General features: G+C 50.0%; 6 protein-coding genes across 6 annotated transcripts; 2 read left to right on the top strand and 4 right to left on the bottom strand.

Moving 5' to 3' along the window:
- Nucleotides 1-642: 642 nt before the first annotated feature.
- On the bottom strand, nt 643-2,025 carry FTJAE_4661 (alkaline protease (oryzin); the record flags this gene model as incomplete). Its single annotated transcript, XM_037351088.1, has 2 exons — nt 643-1,665; nt 1,717-2,025. 2 exons carry the CDS (start codon nt 2,023-2,025, stop codon nt 643-645), a joined length of 1,332 nt encoding a protein of 443 aa, XP_037208245.1.
- A 3,045-nt stretch (nt 2,026-5,070) lies between these two features.
- On the top strand, nt 5,071-8,268 carry FTJAE_4660 (uncharacterized protein; the record flags this gene model as incomplete). Its single annotated transcript, XM_037351087.1, has 1 exon — nt 5,071-8,268. The coding sequence occupies one exon, from the start codon at nt 5,071-5,073 to the stop codon at nt 8,266-8,268; it is 3,198 nt and encodes a 1,065-aa protein (XP_037208244.1).
- Nucleotides 8,269-13,421: 5,153 nt separating this feature from the next.
- On the bottom strand, nt 13,422-14,907 carry FTJAE_4659 (sarcosine oxidase; the record flags this gene model as incomplete). Its single annotated transcript, XM_037351085.1, has 3 exons — nt 13,422-13,689; nt 13,778-14,021; nt 14,121-14,907. The coding sequence occupies 3 exons, from the start codon at nt 14,905-14,907 to the stop codon at nt 13,422-13,424; spliced, it is 1,299 nt and encodes a 432-aa protein (XP_037208243.1).
- Nucleotides 14,908-18,364: 3,457 nt separating this feature from the next.
- On the bottom strand, nt 18,365-19,251 carry FTJAE_4658 (uncharacterized protein; the record flags this gene model as incomplete). The annotated part of the gene is made up of 2 exons (XM_037351084.1): nt 18,365-18,833; nt 18,884-19,251. The coding sequence occupies 2 exons, from the start codon at nt 19,249-19,251 to the stop codon at nt 18,365-18,367; spliced, it is 837 nt and encodes a 278-aa protein (XP_037208242.1).
- A 2,436-nt stretch (nt 19,252-21,687) lies between these two features.
- Nucleotides 21,688-24,236, top strand: FTJAE_4657 (uncharacterized protein; the record flags this gene model as incomplete). The annotated part of the gene is made up of 5 exons (XM_037351083.1): nt 21,688-22,417; nt 22,484-22,770; nt 22,844-23,454; nt 23,708-23,912; nt 24,060-24,236. 5 exons carry the CDS (start codon nt 21,688-21,690, stop codon nt 24,234-24,236), a joined length of 2,010 nt encoding a protein of 669 aa, XP_037208241.1.
- A 177-nt stretch (nt 24,237-24,413) lies between these two features.
- On the bottom strand, nt 24,414-25,732 carry FTJAE_4656 (uncharacterized protein; the record flags this gene model as incomplete). Its single annotated transcript, XM_037351082.1, has 3 exons — nt 24,414-24,493; nt 24,640-25,337; nt 25,377-25,732. 3 exons carry the CDS (start codon nt 25,730-25,732, stop codon nt 24,414-24,416), a joined length of 1,134 nt encoding a protein of 377 aa, XP_037208240.1.
- Between the last annotated feature and the right edge of the window lie 1,328 nt (nt 25,733-27,060).

Here is a 27,060-nt window from a genome sequence, read left to right as displayed (position 1 = left end):
TCGTTAAAGCCAACCTTCTTCGTGCTTTTCTCATTGTTAGTGATGCGGGAGTGATCAACACATACGCGCCGTTACTATATTTCTAGGGGAAAAGAAAGAAAAAACCAAAAACTGGAAATATATAACGGGCAGGAAAGGCACCTTTTGATAAACACAGAGTTAGTCACCATTTGTGTCCATCCATGCTCAAGTGGGACATTAGGTATACCATAAACAGAGGGCAACCCCTGTCAGCTCTGCTATTTTGAGCCTCATTTTGTTTAGAGATTATCAGAGACACGTCTGAGTATGGAATAAAAGCTTGTAGGAGATTGAGAACCATGAGGAACTAACTCAACACGAAAATAGAAGGTCTCAGACTGTATCACCTTAAGTTCTGGCCATCGGGGAATTAAAACCTCTCGAAACAACAGTAACATGTCTCGTGCAGTGAAACGTCACAGAGTAAAAGTTCATCGAGACTCCCAGGTCAAAGTAGCTGGTATTGATACATATTGGTAAAGATCGAATCAAAGTCTATGTAAAAACAAAACAATCGCTATCCCGTGTATGCTTGTTCTCAATCCCAAAATGCCTTGCTTGATCATCCCTCCTGTCCGCAGTTCCTTATTTTGGTCGAACTCAGGCTATATGAATCGAGAATCATCTGCTTTGAGCAGAATTGTTGTTGTTGGCGATCAGGTTCGGTGAGCCTCGGCGGCTACCGACGACCTTATTCGTGGTAGCGTACTTCTTGATGTATTTGGTTGTGGTGTCAACGCCGGTAATGCCGTACACTGACTGCGCGTACAGTACAAGACCAGAAACATGAGGAGTGGCCATCGAGGTACCGCTCTCAATGTAAGTGCCGTCGTCGCTGAGATACGAGGCAGAAACGACATCGACGCCTGGTGCCATCATATCTACAGCGCTGCCATAGTTGGACCAGCTGGGGATTCTCCAGTTCTTGTCAATGGCTCCAACAGTAATGGCCTGAGGGGCTGAAGCTGGAGATTTCGTATTGGCATTTGTTCCTTGATTTCCGGCGGCGACCACAGAGATGACCCCGGACTTGGCGGCATTCTTGATGATGTCGTTGAGCGCCCCAGATACACCATCGATGCTAAGAGAGAGGTTGATCACGGAGAACTCTTGTCTCTTCTTCTTGATGATATCGTTGACGGCCCACTCAATACCCTTGATAATGACGGAGAGATCGGCAGAGTCGCCCTGAAAGACTTTGACAGAAATGATCTTGGCCTTCTTAGCGACTCCGAAGGTCTTTCCAGCGATAGTTCCAGCAACATGAGTACCATGACCCAGTCGGTCAACATAATCTTTTCGGAAGGCTGTCCAACCATTCTTGGCCCGGCCTTGAAACTCCTGGTGTGTGGTACGGACACCGCTATCAACAAGATAGGCAAATGAGTCAGAGCCGCTTTGCTTGTGGTAGATATAGTTCTGGAAGCCCTTGTTGCGGTGTGAGATGGTTCCAAGGCCCCATGTGCTTGACTTTTGGTTGATTTCGCTTCTCTTCTCAAGCTGATTATCCTCATTCTCATCTTCAGTGTCCTCGCCTTCTTGACTTGTCGTTTCTGCTGGTGGTGCTGGTTCCACGGGTTGTTCTTGACGCTTGGAAGCGCCCCATGTCAACTTGACTCTACGGTCAGGCTCAACACGGACGACCTATTTCAGTTGTTAGGCATCAAGCACATTTCTGTGGTTTAGATATCTTACCTCGGGACTCTTCTTAATCTGCTTCACTGTCTCGTCGTCGAATGTACCAGAGTATCCGTGAAAACCAGCCTCGGTCTCAAATGTCTTCTCGACGCCATTGTCGCCATCACGCTTCTCGAGACTTCGCTTGTGAACACCGTCAACCCATTTCATATGAGCCTCAACTGCAGGGGCCTTGATCTCAGACTTGAGGGTAATGATGTAGCTGCCAGGGATTGTGCTGTCGACTCCAGGAGGAGTTGTAGGTGCTGTTAGACAACAGCCAAGGAGGGTGGTAGCAATAACTGCGTAACTCTTAAGTTGAACCATGGTTCAAAGGATAGTGCGAAGGTTAATAGAAGGAGAGACAAGAGGTGGGAAGAGAGCGTATTTTGATAACCAATGAGAGTGGTGGTTGTGAAAGAAGGTCAAGTTCACTTCGGAAGTTCTTGTTTCAGGTTTAAGTACGAATCTGGGATTGCACTAGAAGCCTCTTGTCGCGCAAACCATGATTCTATGCCATCATACCAGGTTTCTGGGGCGAAACGGACGAGACCCTGAAGAGGCATCATTGCCATGACCAGCTCTACGATTAAGCAAGCGCCACATCGTAGTCAAATACCGGATATACCGCCACCCAGGACCCAATTTGACGCAGGAACAATGATTCCAGAAGCCAGAGAACGGAGGCGCCGCGTGGCCATAGCTCTAGCCAGACATTAACGGGCAGATGGTCGCCCGTATAGGCAAGGAAGCGAGGGAAAACCACGCGATGGCTTCGCAGTGGCCACCCAGTCAAGCTCAGAGAGGGCTAGCTGGCCCATGCCTCGATAGACGGATCTGGAGATGCGATGACGATCCATCTCATGAGTCGTGCCTTGACCTGTATGAAGGAATTGTGGTAGTGGCCAATGATGTCTGAGGATAGAACCCGGAAATGGTCTAACTTCCCAGTAGTCTGGTCCAGACATATAAGCCGCATTCCTCCACCCAGACCACGACGCATACCGAACCCTGGGCATTGGATCAAAATTCTCCGGATACTCCACAGTTAGAAGCCGGATTGTCTTGTCTGACACGGTTTGACGCTGCCGATAATCATCGTAGGTTCAAACATGAGTGTTTTAGCACCTTAGCTGGTATTCCAGCTATCGGCAAGTTAGAAGCCGGATTGTCTTGTCTGACACGGTTTGACGCTGCCGATAATCATCGTAGGTTCAAACATGAGTGCTTTAGCACCTTAGCTGGTATTCCAGCTATCGGCAAATTCCATCGCCAAACGACATATTTGAGTAAGTATCGAAGCTAGCGTGAGTAGCTCTCTAGCAACATAATAGCTCGCCTCTTGCGTAATGCAAATAGCTATTGGTGGCCAATATTGGGTTCATGGTAGACACTTACCTTCATCGTAGGGGGGCATCAATGATCAGGCCCTTAGCACCAGTCTCTAGTATTTGTTATATCGCTGATTCGGTTCCTACTCTTGTAGGGAGAGGTCCAAGATCTAAAAGGTCCCGAGCAAATCCAGAAATGCGGTTCTCTTACCTGACAGACGTCATGAACGGTTGTCATTTGAAGATCATTGCTAGGTAAGGTAATTCAGATTCCCCAAATATGCCAGATGGCATCATACGCTCACCACGGGTACACAAAAGCATGCGTATCTCCCTCCAAAAAACTAGGAACGCGCAGTTTGTAAGTGACAAAATATGAAGCTGGCCATCATAAAAACTACAATAGCTGTAGAATGTGTGCCAAGTCATACAATGGAATTCGGTGGCAAATGCCCTTTAATCTAGATCATGACTCGGAATTCTGCCAAGCGTGCTGCTACATGAATACTTCGTACCTAGTTAGTCTCTGGCATCTAGTAACGTGCGGGCGTCAGTTCACGATGTGGCATAACTTGGTAAACATATATCACTTGGCAAATTCCTCCTCGCTGAAATATAAGCATATCCAAAAGACACAATGTTCGACGCTATAACTCAGTTCTATATCGTGGCCAAGAGTGTTCCGCTTAGCCAGTGAGAAGTGGAATGTACGACAATCGCTGAGCTGTATTGTTGATAATGGTATTTGATATTTATGGAATAATACTGGTAGTTTCATGAATCCCACGCTATCCATATGCTATAAAAAAGTGCTTGACAGGAGACATAATATATAGCTTTAATATTACGTTATACTTTTGTCCTTTCTCGCTGTTTGATAAGCCAAGTCACTGTCATGATGGCGAGGTACTCTGGTTGTCGTTAGTTCTATGGCTAGAGAGAATTTGAATAGGTAGCTATATCTCCTCTAAAGGCCGAAGTCTCAAGAATTACGCACAATTCAGTCTTTTAGTAGATAAATAACGATCATTGATTTAGTATCCATATTACTCATGTAAGGACCAGCACTTGGGCCGCTATCATGGCGGTGAAACACACATTTATGGCAACTCAGTTGATTACCACTGAACAGAGTAAACTGATATGAAGTCCTACAGTCATAATATACTATTGACCTATTGAAAATAATGAAGATCTCGAGTGATGGATGAGATATCTCTGTTGAAGGAGTTTACAAACAGCCTTCTCGAAACATGTTGCCAAGCTGACTCATCAAGTTGACTAATATCACTCACTTTCTTCCACACTCTCGTCTAATGAGACGCGCAAGCATTAGTAGTACAAGCAATACTAAGCACTGTTAATTGATTGGATCTTGATACTCAGTAAAATCTCGGTGTTGCCTCCGAAGCTGATTAAGGTGACAGGTCAATGTTGAAGCAAAGAACGGCAACCGATTGCGATCGCCGACTGCCGGTCGGGCCATCGGGGGCGCTAGAAAAAAAAAGTTGTCCCCGGCAGGAGGGATCGGAATTTCGGGGTCTCCATTGGGAACCAAAGTGTCATGTGGGGTAGTAAATAAATTAACGACCACTCACAAGCAAATATCGCCGTAGAAGCTGCTGCAGCGGTTTTTGTCATCCCACTTTCCCATCTTGCGACATCAAAGTCCTTTCCGAAGTCGGCCTAGTTCAATTGCGTGATTCTGTCGAAGCATCAACAATTCTCAAGACCGAGCAAGACCCGTCCGATTCAAGGGCAGAGACGGGGGAAAATACAATGAATCGGCGCCATGGCTTTCCTTACGGTTACTCCCTTGAGTCGCCTCTTGAAGGGATCTTTTGCTTCTCTTTTGACTCCGCCCTTTTTCCTCCTCCTCCTCCTCTCTCTTCCTCAGTCCTTATCACCCTGAAAGTATCTCATCTCGCTTCAGAGCCAGCGACTTGAGTTTCAGTTGGTAGACCATCTCTTTTGACTCTCAAGTCAATAGTCAACCGCGGAGTTTTGTTCTTTCCCTTCATTGGCTTTAAAGACCCTCAAGATGCCTCACCAAGAATCGGCCCCTGTGGCCAAGACCAACTCGGCAGACTTCAACAAGTTGTCGTCCAGTCTCCCTTTCGGCCAGCAGGTTCCTCTATCATCAATCTCTGGCCCGACTTATGTGACCGCCCAACTCCTCGTTCAGCAAATCGCCTACAAGCTTTCCGATAAGATCTTCTCTTACTCTCCCGAGACATTCGACCTCGATATCGCACTCAAGGAGTGGGCTTCCAAGAACGAGAAGAACATCCACGGATACTCCACCGAGGTCCTGCCTCTCCAGACTCGAATTGGCGCTGGTGCTCTCGCTCTGGGCTACATCTTCTCTCCCGACTTCGATGTCTCCAAGCGTCACATCCCCCAGTCCCTGATTGCGCCCTCAGGCAGCCTCCAGCAACTGCGCGGAACCCTCGACCAGCTCTCTCTCCTCTACGGCGTGTCCAGTCCCTTCGTCGCCCACGTCGCTGCTCTCGACTATTCTGATAGCAAGGGTCTTATCTCCAACTACGACTCCGCTCTGCGCCTTGCCGAGGACCTAGGCCTTGGTCTTGTTGCTAGCACCTCCACCTATGAAGCTCAGCACATGTCCATCTTTGCCACTCTCCTGGCTACTCTTCTTCCTACTCTTCACATCTACGATGGTGTCCGAGTCGCTCGTGAGACTCTCCGTGTCGTTGATGCTTTGAGCGAGAACGGTGTTGCCGATCTGTACAGCAAGCTCTCTGCCGAGGCTGGCAAGCTCAACACTCGTCTTGACACCGCCGGTAAGGTTGTTGAGCTTCTCAAGCTCTTCAACGATGAGCTCGGCACAGTCTATGAGCCTTTTGAGTACCATGGCCATGAGTCCCCTGACGTCGTCCTCGTTGCTTTCGGCAGCGTCGAGTCACAGGTGGCCAAGGAGGTTCTGGCCAAGCTCTCTTCTGATGGCGCCAAGGTTGGTGTTATCAACGTGCGAATCTACCGCCCCTTCATTGAGGAGGCTTTCATCAAGGCAATCCCTGCTTCTGCTCGTACCATTGCAGTCCTTGGTCAGGTCAGAGACGAACTCGCTGTTGAGGATGAGGCTACCCAGTCTGCTCTCTACAGTGATGTCCTGACTGCTGTCACTTTCTCTGGCAAATTTGACAGCGAGCCTGCGGTTCTCGACATTAAGTACACTCCTGCTCAGACTGTTACTCCTCAGGGTCTGGTCAGCACTCTCCACAAGATCTTTGGTAATGAGGGTGAGGCCAAGAAATTGCCTTCTCTCGTCCAGGCTCAGCAGTTCACCTTCTGGGACCTCGACAACTCATCTGCTCTCAACTCTCCCAGTGTTATCGGCAACCTGCTCTCCAAAGAATCCACCTCCAACGTTTATGTTAACGAGATCTTCGACAACCTCACCCAAGGTGGTCTCGTCCGAAGTGACCTCCGAGCCTCCAAGAAGGCCCTCGAGGCTCCTTACGACATTGACGACGCCAACACCATTGTCGTCGGAGACGAGAAGATTCTCCAGGAGGTTGATGTCCTCAAGGGTCTCGTCGAGGGTGGCAATGTCATTGTGAAGCTCTCCAACTTCAAGGATGATGAGGTCGAGAAGCGCCTCCCTCTCGCATTCCGAAAGGGACTCCGGGAGAAGGCGGCTGAGCTCTTCATCCTCGACTCTTCCTATTCCCCTGCTTTCGAGAAGGACCCTCTCTTCTCCAAGCTGCTACTCGAGCTGTCCTTCCTAAAGGTTGCTCTTCCTGACTATACCCCCGAGGATATCGCCAAGCATATCCTCGCCGAGGGTCATCCTCCTACCCTGGAGGAGTCCATGGATGCTGTTGGCCTTTGCCTCCGTCATTTCGAGGTCCCCTCCACCTGGGCTGAGGTTGGTGCCGACTTTGTTGACCCCAATCTTCCTGCTACGATCCAGAGCAACAGCTTCGTCGTCCACGACAAGGAGGAAGCGGAGGAGACTTTCGAGCTCCGTGACTGGCAGGCTGCTGCCAAGTCCCTCGCTTTCAAGGAGGCTTACGGCACCAAGAACGTTCTGCGACCCGAGTTGTCTGTCAAGACTTCCACCATTACTGTCAAGGAGAACCGCCGACTCACTCCTCAGGACTACGACCGCAACATCTTCCACATCGAATTTGATCTTGGTGACTCGGGTCTGACCTACAAGATCGGTGAGGCTCTGGGTATTCACGCCGAGAACGACGAGGAAGAGGTCAACCAGTTCATCGAGTTTTATGGCCTCAACCCTGCCGAGCTCGTCCAGGTTCCTGCTCGTGAGGATCCTGCTCTCCTCGAGACCCGTACTGTCTTCCAGGCCCTTGTCCAGAATGTTGATATTCTTGGCAAGCCTCCCAAGCGCTTCTATGAGGCCCTTGCTGAGTTTGCTACCGATGAGACTGAGAAGCAGAAACTTGAGGCTCTCGCCAGCCCCGCCGGTGCTGAGGATCTGAAGCGCCGCGCCGAGGTCGATACCGCTACCTATGTTGACATTCTTGAGGAGTTCAAGTCAGCTCGCCCAAGCTTCCACGATCTCATCAAGATTGTCAGCCCTGCCAAGCGCCGAGAGTACTCCATCGCCTCTGCTCAGGCTGTCACCCCCAACTCAGTTTCTCTCATGATTGTCGTGGTTGACTGGGTTGATCCTCGTGGCCGTACCCGTTACGGACATGCTACCCGCTACCTCAGCCGTCTCCCAGTTGGTGCCAAGGTCACTGCTTCAGTCAAGCCTTCCGTCATGAAGCTTCCTACCAAGGACACTGCACCTCTCATCATGGCTGGTCTCGGAACGGGTCTTGCTCCTTTCCGTGCCTTTGTTCAGTACCGCGCTATGCAGAAGGCTCAGGGTAAGGAGATCGGATCCATCCTCTTGTACCTTGGATCCCGCCACCAGCGTGAGGAATACCTCTATGGTGAGGAATGGGAGGCCTATCTGGCCGCTGGTGTTGTCACTCTTATCGGATCTGCCTTCTCTCGTGACCAGCCTCAGAAGATTTACATTCAGGACCGCATGCGTCAGACTCTTAAGGAGATCGCAAAGGCCTACATCCAGGACGAGGGCAGCTTCTACCTCTGCGGTCCTACGTGGCCTGTACCAGATGTGACCAAGGTGCTCGAGGAGGCTATCGCTCACGAGGCCAAGGCTGCTGGCAAGAAGATTGATCCTCGCAAGGAGATTGAGAAGCTCAAGGAGGAGGGACGATACGTCCTTGAAGTTTACTAGTCGATATGCGTCTTTCATGACTTGTGCTCAAAATGGTGCTTGGGATAGTATAGAAAGCATTGAAGCGTCTGAATTTAACTATATGAGTCTATCTCTACATCACGTCTTCTGCACTGTGACGCTTGTGTTATCAAGCCAGATACGGGCCTGACATTACCAACCCACAGATCCAGGGCTTCTGGGTTACTTTCATACCAATATTGGTAAGTTTTCGTCGGGCTTGATCGCTGTCTTCCAGGTGCGTCCCTCAGCAGGATCTCGCTCTCGGTTCCTCGGCACCCTCTCGCAGCCCAAGGGGCACGTCTAGGACTATTTGTCCTCCTCAACTTGTGCCCTCTCAGCACATAACCTGTGTATTGGTGGCTTACGCGCGCGACTACCGGCAAATCTCAGAGAGTTCTGAAATTGTTACCCGCCTTAACAATAATCCCCAGTTGTTGCCCAACCTCGCGATTATCTTGTGTGGGATAAGTGTTCTAGACCACGAGCGAAAAGCAAATATCACCGGTGGTGAAACCTACTAGCGACCAAACAAGACAGGATACCCGCCGCGGTGAGAACGAATATGGAAATCCGAAGGTCTTCTTTTCTTTTTGTCTCTGGAACCGAAAAGCCCTGCAGATCCTTTTGGGCATCAACCGCAGCTATTGGCGCTCAGCCCAACCGGTGAATGCTCAACGCCCAATATTTGTGCTCACACGAAGGGAGGGAGGGGGGATGATGGGTGCGCCGCGGAGATGATATCGAGATTGCTTGCATGGATGCGTCGCTGAAAAGAGTATTCCGCGGTCTGGAGGCTGACGGATGATCCTGTGAGGGCTTTTTGAGTTTTGAGCGACCGGTCAAGGTCTAAGCGAACCGATGATAGCCATCTGGCACGCTTCGACAGTACATACAGTGTTTGGAAATGGCGGTTATACATACGTATATACCTACGTCCATCTCTCACAGCTGGGAGATGTAATGGATCATTCATTCAGCAGACGAGATTATGCACGTGGTACTAGACAAACATTTGGTGCATCAGCATCAGAGATTAAGTATGTGATTTATCAACTGGATCTCTCGGAGTCGTAAAATAGCCTATCGATCGCAGGAGGATCACCGATGTCTCAACTCCATGTCGTGCAGCTGATGAGCTCCCTAGACAGAAAGAAGTTCGCAAGGGGACAAGACAGCTCAAGTCTGTCCCACCTCAATCAAGATTTAGTTATCAACCTCTCAACTGATGTGGTATAGTTTCGTCATAGAGTCAACCAGTCACGTCAGCAAGTCTGCTTGGATTCCTCAAAAATGAGCATCAAGGCCAAAAAGCAAAGACGATTATTTGCCCCGTACTGGAATCGAACCAGTGATCTTATCATTTCGTGTTGATTTTACTAGTGATACGCTTTACCACTGAGCCAACGGGGCTTGCTCATCATTAAAAGCTGTAGGGTTCGTACGGTCTATACGCACGTTGGGAATAGGAATAGGAAATTTACCATACCAAACAGGCAGACAAACAGACAGGTAGCTTGTTGATCAACTATAAAGAAACAAATATTTATTTCTATATTATATCCAAGTATAAAAAGGGGTTTAATTACTGTCTCTTAGTAAACTGGTTCATCTCGTTAGCCTACCCTATTCCTGCAATTGCAAGTTCAGTGATATGCATAAGCCAACTCCGTCTAGACCCTCTTCCAAGCAGCATCAAGCTCCGTGAGAATGGTCATTCTTACGCGTCCAGAGAATTTGATCTGATCTGATCCGATTCAACTCGATTCAATTCGATCTGTTTGCCATTTCTGCCGATCTCGACACCTCCTTGAACACGCATGAACTCGCCGTTAGAATGCGGTGACGAACTGGAAGAAAAAGCAAATATTCTTGGCCACAAGAGTCACTTTCAAGTTTTTAGGGCCGATGATATAAAAAGCAATCACGAGAAAAAAGCAAAAGCAAAAGCACTCAGACACTGCGCCCCCTGCCCCCCTCGCCATTCTGGAGTGTCTGTTCAGGGAGTGATCGCCAGGTGAGGCTATTGCGTGCGACAAGCTGAAAATAGAAGCCACAAAATGACACGGCAAAGGCAAAGCGACATCTCAGAAGAGCCATGAATGAATGCTATGCATGCATGAGCGTGTACGCACTGTACGTGTACTTCACTGACAGAACTGACTTGTCTGTATCCGTACCTGACATACAATATCCTGTCAGTAAGAGATCGACAACATGGATGATTTCTCTCCTGAATCGAAAGCGATAACTCATACGAGGCTGTCAAAGAGATCGACAGGACGGTTCGAGAATGCCGTTTTATGAGGCCACGGCGATCACTTGGCTGCTGTGTTGAGAGTGTGTGTGCTGTGTTGCAACTCTTCCTGCGAGTTATGTTATTGCTTTTGTCTGTTACGCATGCCGCGCTCTTGTCTCGTCATTATCACGCGGAGATGGCAAAGAATATACATACGACTGAGGACAGACACTGAGGCAAACGGCAATCGACTCAGAAGTGAAATCAAGGTCACGGGCGCCCTATTTTCCGCTCTCAAGGACTCCAATCATAGCGACAACACGCCCCAATGTCACTCACTAATGAGCGATGAGAGAGTCCAGACTTTAACCAACCTGCAGGGAGACAGGGAGTCATGTGCACCGATACAAAAAAGAAGAAATGATTCATGCTGGGTGCTTCCATGCATGTCTCGTCCTTTCTTTCATCACCCGTCTCAGGCTCTCAGCCTATCGAGGTGCCTTATGCACATGACCTCTAACATGACCTATTGACCTTTACAGTCCTGTAAACTTGGACCAAAACACGTCAGACCTATCGGGGATAATAAAGATGCCCAGACTCCCCGGGGGGCCAACCAATCTCCTTGAAACCGGAATTCCAGAGACAAGTAAAAAAGAAACATGCAAGTGCTTCAACTCGAGCTGACGTATCAAAAAGGACACGACAAATCTGAGTTTTGCACAGCGTCAATCGCACAATAGCCTACTTGGAGAGCTGCATCTCCTTTCCCCTGAAAAATGTTATCTCTTTACTCTCCTCGTCGCTAGGAACTCATACTCCGTCAGCCTCGTTTCCCCGGGGCCCTCGTTCCTTGGGTTCAGGGATCTAATCATACTGTAACTTTCTGCACGTACATACATGTATGTATGTAGGTAGACTGTCGTAATCGCTCCAGCTGGACCAGGTTCCCAACAAGAGGTCAAAGCGAGAGAGATCTGCAGCACCCCCCTGCTTCATCTGCTCCCGGTCACGAACCTAATCCACAATGCCATCTCCTCAAAACTCGTTATCTAGATACGATCATACGATTCAGATCAAGGATCCCAGCAGACCGCCCTATCTCTGAGGGGCTTGCAGTTGCAGTTACAGTAGCAGAGTGGTAGTGGTAGTATATGCAATGCAGCTCCATGCATGAAGGATCATGGTGAGAGGGTTAGGGAGAGAGAAAGAAGACGAAGAAACGGGCTCTGATTCCAGCCCAGGGTTTTAGTCTAACCAGAGCTTTGGATCCGTATCAAAGCCTCCCGCTAACCGAACGGAACCAGTCTTGCAGGGATCGATCCATCAACTACCGATACCAGGGGCTTGACCACTGTCAAAGTGGCAGGGGTCGTTCCTCGTATGTCAACCCTGAACTTTTGCACTTCCTCGTGATCTAGTCCCACGTGTGTATGTATATGTCAGTATGAGACGACGACCAAGAGGAGAAAAGTCAAAGGACCTACCTACCACTACATACAATTGTAATTGTAATTGTAATTCCACGACCCGCGAGGTGGTGTTGGTTGTTCTCTCAACTGATCCCAATCTGCCAAGGTTATGTGCCGTAGTGGACCGTAATTACCGCCCACATCCTTTAGTCTCATCCTTTTGCGAGTCTGTCAGATATCACTAACACATATTAATATTCTCCGGTCAGAGATAACGTACTGTATGTAGGTACTCTACTGTCCATACGTACCTTGAAACCCTGGAAACGGGATCCGGAAGGCCAGCCGAGACGGGGAGACGGGGAGACGGCGAGAGGCAGACAGGAGCCAGATGCTTGGAACTGAGTGCTCGCTTGTATGATGCATGCATGTGTTATTGAAAACTTTAAAACCTCTTAATGCTAATAATGCTCATAGACAAATCTCTTGCTTCAGTTCTTGGCACCGTTTTGAATATCCATGCGTTTGAGAATGCTGACTGTGAATGACCATGATACCAACGACACAATAACATGACGAGAAAAGCAACAAATAGAGTGTGAAATGGACAAAAAAGGAGAAAGACACCTCACACTCTGACACTCAAACTTTGAGTGTCACAACACACATTGGAAAAAGGAACCCGAAAAGAAACGAAAAAGAAATGCAGAATATGATATGTTATGATACCTCTCTCTAGTCAGTTCCAATATGATGAAAAAGAAAAAGAAAACAAGATTCAAAACGAGGTGATGTAATATTAAGCAGGGAGAAAAGATGAGAAAAAAAAGGAAAAGAAACAGACAATAACCCCATTGATATCGCAAAGAAACCACCATACTCCATCTCTCCCAAGAGATTTTCGTCCCTCATGCTCATGCTGATGCTGTAGCCGAAAAAAGCAACGCCAAAATACCTAGCGAGAACCAGGAAACCAACATAACAGGGGGGTCCATGCTCATGCCCGTCGCTGAGAGGAGAGAACAAGCTCTCAAACTTTTAGTGCCCATCGTCATTAACCGTCATTGCCAGGTTGGTGGTTCAGCTTGGAGCATCCATTCATCATAAGCCGTAGCGGAGCAGAGTGATAGCCATAGTGATATCGTTGCGCTGTCCCTCGTGTCGTTGGTAGGAAATAATGAAGCCTGGCCTGGGGTTTCAGAGTTTGGCGCCGATCCAATGCTAGACATGGGGTAATCCATCGCTCGTCTCACCCATGTCGTGACAGTGACCGACCCCTAACCCTTTAGCTACCACCCCTACCCCTGCCCAGACGCCCCTGTCGATGGCGCTGTCACTGACCCCGTTGGTTGGGTTGGCTTGATCTTGGTCTCGATCTCGCCACACTTCTTCGGAGGAGTTCCACGCCATAGCCTTGGCTGTCGTTTCTCAGCTTCTGTCAGGACAGGGACTAAGAGAAGGAGGATGAGGAGGATGAGGGAATAACCATCTCGTCTGCTAACTTAGTTTGCCCAGCCACGGGTCCAGTCTTGCAAGTCCCCGACGATTTGGTATGTTGGGTTCGCCGAATGGCCATCGCCGCCCTTCTTATCCCAGGCCCATCGATCGGCCAAGTCGCTATCAAGGGTTCCCTGCATCATGTCGACGACGTAGTCGCCAATGACAGGTAGAAACTTCCATCCGTGGAAGGAACCTCCTGTTGCGATGTAGAGTCTGTCGCTCTGCGGGTGCGGTGATATGAGGAAGTCATGTGTTGGTGTTGATGCGTCCCTGTGGCAGAGACCAGTCAGCTCAGATAACTCTACACATACATACAGACAGAATACACAGGCTCATGAGAGTGGGTTGCCTTGCTTACCAACACATTCGGTAGGCCTCAATCTTGATGTTTTCGACTTCCTTGCCATATAGGCCATTGAACGTCTTTCGCGCCCGGTCCTCAAAGAACTTGAGAAATCGAGGTCCCGTCCACGTGTTATACATGGACTGGCCAGGCGCAACTGACATGGCCTCACCGGTTGGAGGGAACACTTGGTAGTTGGTAAAGCATAGGTCGCAGTTGAACTTGATAGTTCCGTCGCTGAGGATTGACATGCCTTCACCTGCAGATGACTTGTTAGCTCAGCCCAGTAAAGTCAAGTACCGATAATATCCGCCCCGGTTGCAACATCAAACATGCATGCAAGCAATACAGTACGTACCCTTGACCTGAGGTAAGCAGTTCTTGAGCACAGGAATTGCTGAGAACTTGTCTTTTTGCGCGCCATGCAGCTTCGCATAGAAACTCACAGCTCCCGTGGCCAACAGTCTCTCACCAGCATGGAGTAGTGGCTTTTCAGGCGCGCTCTGCGCGAGTAGAGACGCCGTCCGAGCTCCAGCAGCAAGAAGAACCTTGTCAGCTCGCAGCGTCGTGCCGTCCTTGAGTGTAACACCAATACATTGGCCCTCTGACCCAAAGTCGAGTTTCGTCACTTCTCCAACAACATACTCGGCTCCGAGGTCGACCGTAGCCTGGACCACCGCGCCGAGAGCCTTGTCCGCCTCCGCGAACCCTACGTCAGGGTTCCAGAGAACCCTGTCAACGCCCTTGAAATCAGCCGTCTCAAAGGCACCGTTCCAACGACGGCGTACTTCATCGACAGGCAGAAGCTCTGACCTGTTGGGGATGCCCATGTCGCGGTAGGAGTTGATACTCTCTTCGCCAAACGAGGTAGAGTCAGCACGAAGCATGCCGACTTCGTGATACCAGGTCTTGTATAACTCGTCATGCCTCCACAGGGGCATAGCCTTCTTCAGCAGGCGCATGTAGAGTCTGTCCGGATAGTCATCGCGGACGATCTTGTTGATGTCGTGAGAAGCGGCCCTAGGATTGGGGAAATAGGCCGTGTCGACAATGGTAACTTGAACCTTGCCCTTTCTACGGAGTGAGAGCGCAGTCGCAGCACCAAAGTTGCCGGCCCCAATGATGAGGACAGAAGGGATAACCATGGTTGAGTCTCGGTGTGGTCAATTGAAGTCAGAGAAACAAAATTCGCATTGAGATGAGCGTAAACGATAGGTAGGCTCTTATGCTTGTTCTTGGAGTATAGGAAAGTGAGACTTGTTGGCGCCATATCATCTCCCGTGGGTGCGAACAGCAACTTTATATTGCAAACTCCAACTCCTGAGCTTGTTGGCCGGGCCGGGAATTGCAGGCCAATACCAAATAGCGGTCGACTGAGAGACGCCAGAAAGCCGAGACTAGTAACCGTTGAGAAAAGACGATTGCCGGTCAATGTAGTCTTGTGCTATGTGGTGTAGTGTAGTGTACATAGAATATTGACCGTCCGTCATGTAGGCATGCGAGCGCGCGAGTAAGGCTAGGACAAGGCGTCCAAACAGCCAATGGGTACATGGCATACAGCCCTGTTGTGCAGTGCAATATAGGTAGTGCACTCCGTACGGGTAGCGTAGTCCATAGATCAGCTACAGTATGTAAGGTATCCATGGCCCCAGCGCCAACAATTTAGTTCCACACTCCTTGGAGAATTCTATGTACATACATTGACGGATTGGCGTGGGCTCATGCCAAGGGGACTGTCTCATTTTGACGGCCCCGGCAAGGGGGGCGTTGACCGAGAAAAAGAAACGACGGCAAAGGGAACGACGAAAAGATGCTCGAAAAAAAAGAGAGAGATTCACAGACTGAGGACAGGAACTAGGTAACTTAGTTAGTTAGTCGAGAATCCCTGGACGGCTCACCATTGGTTGAATGGGGGTGTGCCAAAAGCGTCTCAAGGCGAGCGAGCGAGCGATGAGAGCAAAGCGACAATATCGTCCGTCCTGTAATTACATCCAGTACAGACTTGTCTCGCAGAGCAACTAACGTTAGTCCGGATCAGCCCATGTTCCTTAATGAATTGGGAGATGAGAGAAGAAGAAAAGTCACTCTTTTCTCTCATCGCATTCTCCACTCACCCCCGAAAAAGCGAAGCCAAAAAGGAAAACAACCCAGCATCGGTGCTGGAACTAAACAGCAAGCTTCCTCAGTCATGGTTGAGAATGCTTTTGGTTGGTTGCGAGGTGTTTCTTGGCTGTTCCGCACCAAGGTACCACAAGCCTCGCTGTGCGATGGTGATGACACCAATTGACGACAAAATGCTGTGTACAGCAGAAGGATAATAAACCCAAGACACGACCGACTGAGACTTGAGTTACCTAGTTGTCGTTTGCTCCGCTTAACCTTAGGTCAGATGCAGTTATGCAACTCGTCCGCAGGCCATCGATGCTGTACAGCACAGTGCTCTGGAACCCATCAACGCCATGCATTAGGCCCAGTTGCCTTATAAGGATCCCCGCGAGATCTGCTCTACTGGCATGGCACGATGCGATGTACCATACATATCCATTCCACCCAAGCATTGGGTAACGCCTAATCCCAGATCTGACACTTCAGCACGGCGCGGCCTACGATCCAGCTCAATTTGGCCAGGCCTGACCAGCGTAGGAAAGGGCACAACGCCGCACAGTCCTCGGTGCGTGGCATGGTTGACCAAGGATGGACAAAGTCGAAGGGCTGAGGTTGACGCTATGACAAGCACCTTTCCGTCGTCTCCGGAACACACCGCTCATCTGACTTTCTTTTGTTTCCTCTCCTCTCTTCTCTTTCCTTTCCTCTCCTCTCCTCCTATTCTCGTTCCGTCCCTCCTCGTCCCATCTCGCTCATCTCCTGGTCCATAATTCCTGGTCTGGGATGGAAACTCCCCTTACACAACCCATGCAAGTTCCCAGCTGCTAGCGCCCTAGTCCCGCACCGTTAAGAAGCCACGTGCGCCACTAAGGGTTGCACCAAATCTGTTTCCCTTTGCCTGAAGTCGAGAAGTCCATTGGATATGTTTGCGGGGAAAAGGTACCTAGATTGGTCAGAAAGATCGGATCGTTTTGCCGAGTCCCAAAATCATCATGCCATTGTGTAGGCAGTGCTTGAGATGCTACTATCTGCACTGCCTACGGTCTCAAACCACAGTGCTGCTGCTACATGAGAGCTGGTCAAGACTCTCGTCACCGTACATACCGATATACGGGTTTCTCACAATTGCTGTTTCCAACTGGTTGGTCTGCATGTTGATCGCAAGGGTGCATGCCCAACAAATGGCCCTAGTGCCGGGATCATCGTCTAGGGCCGCCCCAGAGAAGATTGATAGAATTTCACCAGTCCCTAGAAGCTCTGAAAGCACCCTGAAAATGAAGTGTCACATTGCTGCAGTATGGGATCGTATGTCTGCAAGTCATCCGTGGCCAGCTTCCCACGAGTTTGGGAAAGCCACCCGCTTCTCGCAGTCGGCAGCCCAGCCTAGTACTATATTTGTACGTACTCTAGTAACCCTCTTTGCCTGATCAAGTGCCTCTTGCGCGGCTGCCGACAGCTTGTACCAGTGCTCTTGTGAGACCTCAGCCTGTTTCATTCTCATACGTGGCTGCACCTATTTTTCTCGAACGTTCTGGGTGCGTGTTCCTGTCGTACGACTTATAGACAGCCAGCACACCCGTATAATCAAAGCGACAATGCATTTCTGAAATTTCCCATGCTGCCATCCGCCTTGGCCCTGTAGGAACGGGTAGATCTGTAACTGACATGCCGCGTCGGTGGATTTTCCCACCCTTTCTTAGTCGTTGAGACCTACCATGTCCATCTCAACTGCTAACTGTGGTACCTGTGAGCCGGCTGCTTCTCTTTTGAGAAGTATGTCCTAAAGATTATTGTGAAAAGCTTTCATGCATCTTGCCCGAAGGCTAACTGCATATGTAACGATTGTTTGTTTGGCGACTCTGACCGGTGATGTGCCAGCTTACAGGTGGTTGCATCATTCCTTTCAGATACAAGACTAGTTCAACTCGACAAAAGGTTGGGCGGTCGCTTATTGACCAGCAATTATGCCGTGATAAAAAGAATTCCGACTATCTTCCCTGTGTTCATGCGAGCGATGCACCATTAGGCATGCTCCGCTGAGAGGCCAGTCATGCCATGCTCGTATTGTAACTTGCACGCAACTGAGGCCATGTAGATCCGAATCAATTTCCATGATTTCGCGCAACGTTCAGCTGCTGGCGGATGGACCTGTGAGTGGCAGAGAAACCCTTGGCGAATCACTATTGGTTTATGCTTCTCGGGTTTGCATGAGCCACATGGTTTATTTTCACCGGCCATATCTCCCCCAATCAGAGACAAGTCTCCGAATGTAAGGGAATTGACCGGTCAAGGTCACGCAGCCCATCAAAGCACAAGATGGAGCCCGTGACCAGGGCCTCAAGATGTAATAACACGATGCTTGACCGTCAATTTATGTCTTTCAAGTCCATCTCGACGGGCAAACTTGCGTTTCTTGGGTGGATTCGGGCACCCAGGAACATCGCATCGCCAAGGTTTCCGATGCTTGTTACAGTGTTGTCTATGACAGGGGTCAGTTTAAACCAGCAACTCGGGGCCACAGGCATAAGCATACGCAAAAGAAGAATTTCGATCGAAGACCACAAGTCTTCCCTCCTTGTCAACGCCGCCTTTGTCGCAGCGATGTCCCAAGGGACAGTAGTACGAGCCTTTGCCTCTCTGTTTAAGAGCGTCCATGTCGATTTTGCTGAATTGTTCATCTTCGTCATCTCCCGAGTCTTCTGAAATGGATAGGTTCCCACCAGGTGATTGAGCGTCAGCAGTGCTTCGAGATGCTAGCATAGCTCTCTGGCTTTCGCGAGTTCCGCCATCCATAGTATTCCCTCCGGGAAATGACCGGCTCCAGCCTGGAGGTTCAGACTTAATAGTAGGGAAGGAAGAGACTGTATGGTAGGTTGGTGCAGACAAAACTCCTCCAGGTTCAGGTGTCCGTCGCCAGACTTCTTGAACGTCTTCAGAGAACTTTGCTGCTAGATCACGGATCTTGCTGCCAGAATGGGTGAGTCATGGTATAACATGATTGGTTTAGAGACTTACCCAAGCTTGCTGATGTTCATGTCCATTGTAGCCATGGGCTGCAAGTCCGCCATGTGCGTCTTATTGTAGGACTGCTCGTGCGCCTCCTCTGCAGCTGATGCTACATGAGGTCCCGTCACCAGTTTATCTGTCAAAGAAAGCCACATCTGGGCGGTCTGAGTAAGATATTCTCCCACATCATTGATGATATTTTGACGTTGTTCGGCCGATGAAACATTTGTAGTAAACTTTGCCTTTGCTGCTAACTCCCTGGAAACAGTCTCTAACTGGAGCCGGACAAGGGCATCCAGAGAATTGGGCTCCATTGTACTGTTCGGTATTGTATTGATACCTGATTCAAAGACGAGTGCAGATGATGGAATTGACATGATGGTACAGCAGTATCTGTACCTCTTTCTGTACTATTGAGATCGCTGGCAATAGGCGCTGATATGTAAGTATGCACCTATAGTACTGTACGTAGGAATGCACTCTGTACTATGCTTAGAGCTTCGACCAACCACGCGGGACCTAGCAGTAGCGTGTTGCAAATTGTTGTGGCACGGAAGCTAACGAAGGGCTCCGGACCGGCGCGGCGCGGCGGCGGCGGGAAGGCAAAATTTTGGGGCGACCGAGGGAGAGGGGGAAATGGCTGTCAGGAACTGTCTATCCGTCTACCTGGGGTTCGCGGTTGCGCTTCTAAGACAGAAGAAAAGAAAAAGATACGCATGCGTCGGTCAGAGGAGGGCAGCATGTAGCGTAACCGTCGGAGAATAACATGCGCGGGTTTGTGTGGTATTCAGGCCTAGAAGCCGGTGCTGAGAGGCGAAAGACAAAGTCACAGACAATCGGCTTGGTGAGTGTCCTACGTCTTTGGTCCGCAAAAGAGGACAACGACGGCAACACCCAACGTCGGGTCGACAAAATGAATGTTGTGGTCTCTTCGGTCAGTCTCTTGGAACTTGCTCCTTATGAGGCCGGTAGAGAGGCAAGACACGCGGTGCCGGGCACAAGCACAGCTTTTTCTCGTGAGCAATAAGTGACGAGACAAGAGACAACAAGCTTGGGGGAAAAGAGACAACTGAGTCAAGGTAACGCTAATGCGTATGGGGGCTGCCGCTGTCCGTATCACAGGAAGTACCGAGCACCGTTTGTAGTATTGTTGGCACTGGACTCTGGCCCCGTTGTTTGTGTCTCCTCTCTCCTGTCAAGGATCATCTTCAGTGTGCCCTTGCTAGACCGGCTGGCCCTGTTAACCCCGAAGAAGCAAGGGCGGGTGATTAAGCTGGGAGGTGCGCCATGGCGTTTTTATCCCTGCCGCTAAAAACCATCTTGGACCTCGTAAGTAAACCCCCTGGTCCTTGACCCCGGAAGGCCAGGTCCCGTCACATCGATGGGCCGCCACACCTGCTCAGTCCTTTCATCCCCTCTTTGGCTCTATCTTGACGGCGGCAGCAGGCGCGTAAGGCGCGTGAGGCAACGGTGAGTGAGATTCGCCTTCAGGTTGCACGCCCTACCGATCGTGACTAGGCGGTACTGCTTCTAATATCGTGAGGCGGCGTCTTGCCAGCTATTGGAGAAGCACTCTCTTTCCCTTGTGTTAAGGGCTCTAAGCTCGTCAGGTTCCAAGTGGGGAGGCCTGCAATCCAACCATTGACCTTAATGTTTCTAACAGCTCCTAGACATCTCTTTAGTTAAAAGTCCAAACTGCTTCTAGAGAGGCAGAGAGTAGCACCTGGTCAACGTCCCTTTTAATGCAGGTACTCTCCCCAGACTTATCTCACGCCATGACCTTCCGGTCTTCTTGACTTTGCTTCAACACCCCTCCGCTGGTCCCTTGGTTGAACTGTTTCCTCTTCGCTTCTTGTTGTCTCCTTTCGCCCCCGCTATCCCGGCGGTTCACACTCGAAAAACCCACTCTCGGTAGGCGTGGTTCTTTGCCTTAAAGCGAACCACTCTACTGGTATCTCATCAATAGGCTCTCAGTTCGACGCGCCGCAACGGTTGTGCGTCGCCCCTGGGGCCCGGCGGCTCTGATCATCAAACGTCTGGCATCGCTGCTTGTTACCGCTGCCCGCTGCCGCTGCCGCTGGCCTTCCGTGGTGTTCTGATCCGGCCGACTCCGAAACTGTCGTACTGTAAGGTCTTGTTCTCTCATCTCTCCCATTAATTATAGCACGGCCCATCGGACTTGTCCCCGGCGTTCCCTGCACCGAGCCGTCCAAATGGAGAGTTCACCAGAATCAGTTCGTCCGGTGAAGCGCGTCAAATACGCGCGACAAGATGATACGATCCCACTGAATATAGCCACATCCAGCATCAGGGCCTCCGACAGCGTTGACGGATCCCTGGTTACTGATGTCCCTTTATTCAAAAATACATGGCCCACGACAACGGGAGTATCGTCTCCCTCAGAGGTCCTATTCGACCTCCCCGAGGACCTTGGCAATTCGTGGGCCCCAGCTTTCACAGGTAAGGAAGTGAACATGTTGTCGCTCACTCCGTGTTCCCATCCAACTCACCTCACCCGCCTTTCCTCATGGCTCTGCCTTCTCAAGAACTCTTCAGATCTGAACTCTAACCCGTTGTCCCTGTCAAATCCCTGTGGAGGATCTTGAAATCAGATGGGTCTCCGATGAGAGAGGCGTAAACTTGAGCAGAAAGGAGATGAGAGAGAACATGTTGCACCCACCCACCCCGCTCTTACTCCCACCCTCACCCCGTTGCACAACCCGACTGAGAATCCATCTTTCACCCATCATGTTCCCGACTTTGTTCCAATTCCTGCCGAGAAGATCAAAACTACCCGTTGACCCGATCATGCCATGGTAGACTATCAAGTCCGTGAGCTGACGTTCCATGCAGCACCCCAGCCTGCGTTGAATCTTCAGGTAGTCACAGCACCTCAACCTGAACCTGAACCTCAACCTCAACCTCAACCTCAACCTCAGCCTCAACCTCAACCTCAACCACCTCGCTCTCAGGTACAGCGACTGCCTCGCCTCTTGCCTGCGGTGCCCGATGCTCTTCCAGAGCGGGCTATCGAATTGCAAGACTCGAAGAAGAGAGGCCTGGCACCAGTAGAAGGGATCGTTGTGAGTCCGTTCACCGCGAATGAGGACCGACTGATTGTGTCTGCCTATCCTCGCTATGCTCGCCCCGAGAATGGACAGGTGAATGGGTATGTTAAATTCAACTGGCCTTCGCGAGCTCCATCGAGACGGCCATCTGGCCCTGTGCCACTCCCATCAGAGGATGACGTTGAGGACATAACGCCCAACGTAACGCGATCACCCACTGCCGGTCGCCCTCCAACCATAATAACTCTGGTTAATCCTGGGCCTGCCGTGTCTTCCGCCCCAAATGGGACTATTTCGCCCATGGACCTAGAGGGAGGATGGGGAAATACTTCATCGCCGATATTGATGGCAGGTTCTCCGATTTCCTTTCAAGACACTTCACAAATCCTGATAGCTGGTGAACCGAAAATGCTGCCTCCTCAGTTCGGATTCCAAGCAAAAATGGATCATATCGACAGACGATTGTTTGAGTTTTGTAAGTATCTGAAGCTTGCTTATCTGCGTTTTGGGCTTTGACAAGCGTTTGCTCACCACCTGGTAGACATCAAGAACTGGTGCCCGGGAAGGAGTGTGCTTAGCAACACAAACCTATGGTTGAAGGATCTGGCGCCGATGCATAAGAACGAAGGTATTCTCCACGCCATCCAGAGTCTTGCCGGGGTATATATCTATGATTATATCCCGGATGAGCGCATCCGACAACGGATCAATCAGCGATATATCACGGCAGATCAATATTTCAGCACACTCCTCAATGCACCCGAAAGCAGAGAAAATGGTAAAGGGCAGGAGGTCATTACCATGGCCGTGCTTCTTTCAATGCAAGATGTATGTATGATGTCGCTACAGGATTGGTGATTGTGCGCCTTCGATATTGTGAAGTGACCTGACTGGTATTTAGATTGTCCTCACAGAACGACGACTCAAGAAGCCATACAATCCGCGATGGCTGGAAGGTTTCAGGCAAGGCGAATACTTTCTGCAGGCAACTGACCCTGGCGCCCGCTACTGGAAAAACAACAACGTCCAGTACAACGAACTTCGCATCTCTCAATCGATTATCGTTGGGCGGGCAGTGATTCTCGCTCAACCTATGATGGCGCTTCCATCACCGCAGACCTTTAACCCCGAGGCTGAAGCAGGCAGGTTCAGCTGGCTTCTCTATGGAACAGAGAAGGATATGTTCGAAATCCATGGAGGATGTGGCTTTTCCAAGAAACTGTTGCATCTTATGAGCCAAGTAACGTATTGTGCAGGTCGATTGCAGCAAGAGCCCGAATCTACCATCGTCCCAATCACGGCGAAATTCCTTTTGCGCGAACTATCAGAAATGCGCCAATGGAGCCGTGAGGGCAAGGACTGGGAGCTGGCTCGAAAATACCCTCCAACGATAGACTGGGTGCGCGACAAAGCAGACGAAGTGATAATCGATTCGAACCAAATCATGACCGAGGTTACAGCTGAGGCATGGAGGATCGCCGCAATTATTTATTATCAATGTCGTCTTCTGAGGTACGAATATGCGATGAAGGGGAAGAAAAGATCCTCTAAGGGAGAGAAGGGGGGACAAACTGAAGGAAGTTGGAGATCCATATTGGGATAATAGGCGTTGATTTTGCAACAGCTCAACTCACTCCTTCCCCCTCTCCCGGCTCAACACTGACGAACCTGACTGCCTGCTTTCCCTGCCTCACCCTCTTACCTACCTCAGCTTGTGTCAACAATAGTAGTGGCAAGAGCGCTCGCTGACTGAACCTTCTATTAGGCTACCTCGAAATCACCCGGAAGTTCTTGCCAATCTTGATGATCTTGCCCGTTGCATACGAATTATGCCTACATCGGGGTCTCACTTTACAGCCCAAGCACCCCTACTACCAGTGTTTTTCCTGGGATTACTTGCTACTAAACCTTTACACAAGGGTGTCTCAATGGATTGGTTCGAGCAAGTGGTTCAAACGCCAGTTCGCAGTGTAAGTGCAAAGAAAAGAAACGCAAACCTCCCATTTTTTAGTAATCTATGGCAAGATGCAGGCTGGTTCTGCCTTTGCCCAGGTCTACTGCTCCCAATATTACCCACTCTAGTTGCAGAATTAGGGGCTAATTACCTGTCACCTCAGAGCGTCCCCCCCTTGTACGAGGCGCTTTTGCGCATCTGGAGATGGATTGACAAAGAAGTACAAATCCCACGAGACCCAACTGCTCTCTCCAAAGATATCGGTAAGAGGTACCCTTGGTGGGAACACCTTGTTGCAAAGGTCCTCGAAGCAGAAGAGGAAACCCTGTGCCTGACATGACGAAACACAACGAACAAAACTTTGATCTGTCCATCCATTTTGGGATTACATTACCTTCCCTTACTCGTAAAAAGGTACTGTCCGCAGATATTCTCAGCAATAGTTGCCCGCCTTTTGGTGAAAATTCTTTTAGGAATTAGATGCGATGGGTAGCGGCCAGCCGCGGAGCCAGCCAGATTAGTAACTGACTCCCGAGACGGCACTGTCGGCGTCGTCTCGCTGGTCCTTGCTGTCCTTGCGGCGAACGAGATATTGTCCTGAAAACAAGTCAGCATGAAACACGTAAAAGAAGAAAAAGAGAAAAGAGAGAGAGAGAGAGAGAGAAAGAAGAAAAAAAAGAGGAAAAAAAAAAGACCGAAAGAAAGAAGAAATCGCCAGAGGGTATTAACAGGAGGGAACTTACGGAACTCCGATCCTGGGGCCTGCCAGACATCAATTACGCTCAGTCCTGCCTTATAGCACATAAGGCGCACGTTATCTTCGCCGTACTTGTGAGAATCAAACCAGTCGAACTCTTCGCCTTTCTGGATGATGCGGCTCATCTTCTTAAGCTTCACGTCTTTCTTGGCCCGGAAGAAGAAGCGATGACGAGTAGTGGGCTCATCCTCCAATTGTGCGAGGAGTTCCCAATCTTCCTCACGAAACCATTCCTCACCTGCCAGACGGTTGGCATGCTTGAAGCCATTCAAGAAGAACTTGTGATAGAGGTCATCGCAAGAGTGGTAGGCGTTCCAGATCTTCTCCTTGTTGTTGGGAAGAGTGTGGCCATCCATTCCAATTAGAAGCAGGTCGTCAGGTCGCAGGGCATCGGCCCAGAACTTCAGGTGAGAAAGTGCTTCAGGCCAAGGATCGTTACAGAGCACCGAACCTAGCGAGAGGAAGAGACGTGGTGTCGAGATCTTTTGGATATAGCTCATGCCATCGCCAAAGGTACCCCAGATACCAGCACAGTTCACTGAAGACTCAGGGCTTGGGTGCTTCTCCACGAGGTATTTGACATTGTGATTCAGCGATGATCTGGAAATGTCCAATGCGAGGTACTTGGCGGGAACCTTGCCCTTTTCAAAGGCTGCGAGAAGGTGGCCAACCTTGCGAGTGTCACTGGATGGGGTCGTGTTAGTATGGACAGGGTAAGCTTACAGCCACCACTCATTGAGGGTGGGCAGAGTGCGGGGCAATAGAAGATGAACTAACCCAGCTCCTAGATCGATAATTGTGACACCAGCTGGGCATCGCGCAACAACATCGACGCCATGCTCATCAAACAAGGCAATCTCGTCATGAGTCTGATAAAATTCAGGGGTGAAGATGATCTGATTCCAGATCGGCAACCCGACATCGTCGTACAGTAATTCGTCGGGCAACGTGGGTTTGGAAGTTGGAGAGTATGGAGCCGTGAGGGCCTCTTGCAATCGCTTGCCAACGCCGTCATACATGTTGCTGCCGCCGATATCGACTACGGCTCCGTGCGAGGGAGCATCATTCTTGGGATCCATCACGGCAATCGAAGGACATCAATCAATCCAAGTATTCGTTTTCCCAATGTCGCTATGCAAATTCGGAGGAGTGTGTGACTATATTTTCAAGGTTAACAGGGTCCTGCACGCACAACAAGTCCACGACTCTGGGTCAACAATACCACTCAGGAAGATTCCAAAAAAAAGAAGAGCGCGCTGTGGAACGGTATGTTATAGCACGGCACGATACGATATGGCAGTGTTGTATTCAAGAATAAGTTTGTGGGAAGGTATTAGCGGTTGAGATCGTCTACAACAAATCTCGATGCTAGCGAGTGAAGGAGGAAGAGATTGCGATTCAAGGCACGCTCTTCCCGACTTTATACCCGGCAAGCAGATGCGAGAAAGCGGTTACTGGTAGACACCGGCCAATGCTACCGGCTGTCACTGCTCAATGGAGACGACCGCCCAGGGATGAGTCGAATAAGGGTCGCAGACGACAAGAGTGTGAGGGCAGACGAGGCAGGCAGGCAGGCAAGGGCCGTGATATGATTTGAGTCGATCTGATTCGAGACGATTCAAGAGAAAAGGAGAGAGAATTGCCGCTGTGGCAGCGTGGATCCTGTCTGTTGAAACAAAGCAGCGCAATGCTGATTGTGTTTTTTCTTGCCCTTGTGGTGCCGTTTTGACAGCTCAACGTCAGTGCATGCTAGGCAATGCAGCTTGGTCTGCTGCTGCTGGATAACACGCCCATGGCCATAGCTATACCCCAGTACTTGGAGCGTGTTTGGGTGCGTAAGGTGGTAGAATAAAATGGGATGGATCTTGGCCATGTCCCAGACCTGACCAGAAGTGGTTCATCCTACATTAGGGCGAGAGCGTGGAGGGTGACATTCTCATGCTTCGACATTGACATCCCCACCATAATAAGACATGGGGTTCCGGTATGTGCTGGGGAAGTTATCAAGACCCTTGTTTTCGCTCTTTGGAGCTGCGTGCTTTCTTTTTTCTTCTTCCTGTCGGTACTGGAAATCAATTTATAGTGCTATTTACCTTGTTTCATGTGTCTCGCTCTCGTGTTAGTCCTTCTTGTGCCATGCGTCGACTGATGTGAGACTCAGCTTGCTCATCTTTTGGACTCACATAGATACCTTACTTCAGCTTCGGCTTTAACCACATGCTACTTACTGCACCTAGGCGGACCATGCCCCTGCAGAGCGCGCTAATGAGGCTCCAGGATGTGGTGAGAAACAAGAGCCCATTTAGGCATTTGGGGCCTGTGGCCTGTGTCCAGGTCCCCTCCACAATTGCTCGAGGTTGTGTTGCAAAACTCGTAAAACACAGCACAAGCCAACCTGCCGCAGGCT

This window comes from Fusarium tjaetaba, assembly GCF_013396195.1.
Source record: "Fusarium tjaetaba strain NRRL 66243 chromosome Unknown NRRL66243_c0000088, whole genome shotgun sequence".
In the NCBI taxonomy this organism is placed as follows: domain Eukaryota; kingdom Fungi; phylum Ascomycota; class Sordariomycetes; order Hypocreales; family Nectriaceae; genus Fusarium; species Fusarium tjaetaba.
Note: the sequence above shows the minus strand (reverse complement) of the source record. Positions and strands in the feature narration are given on the sequence as shown.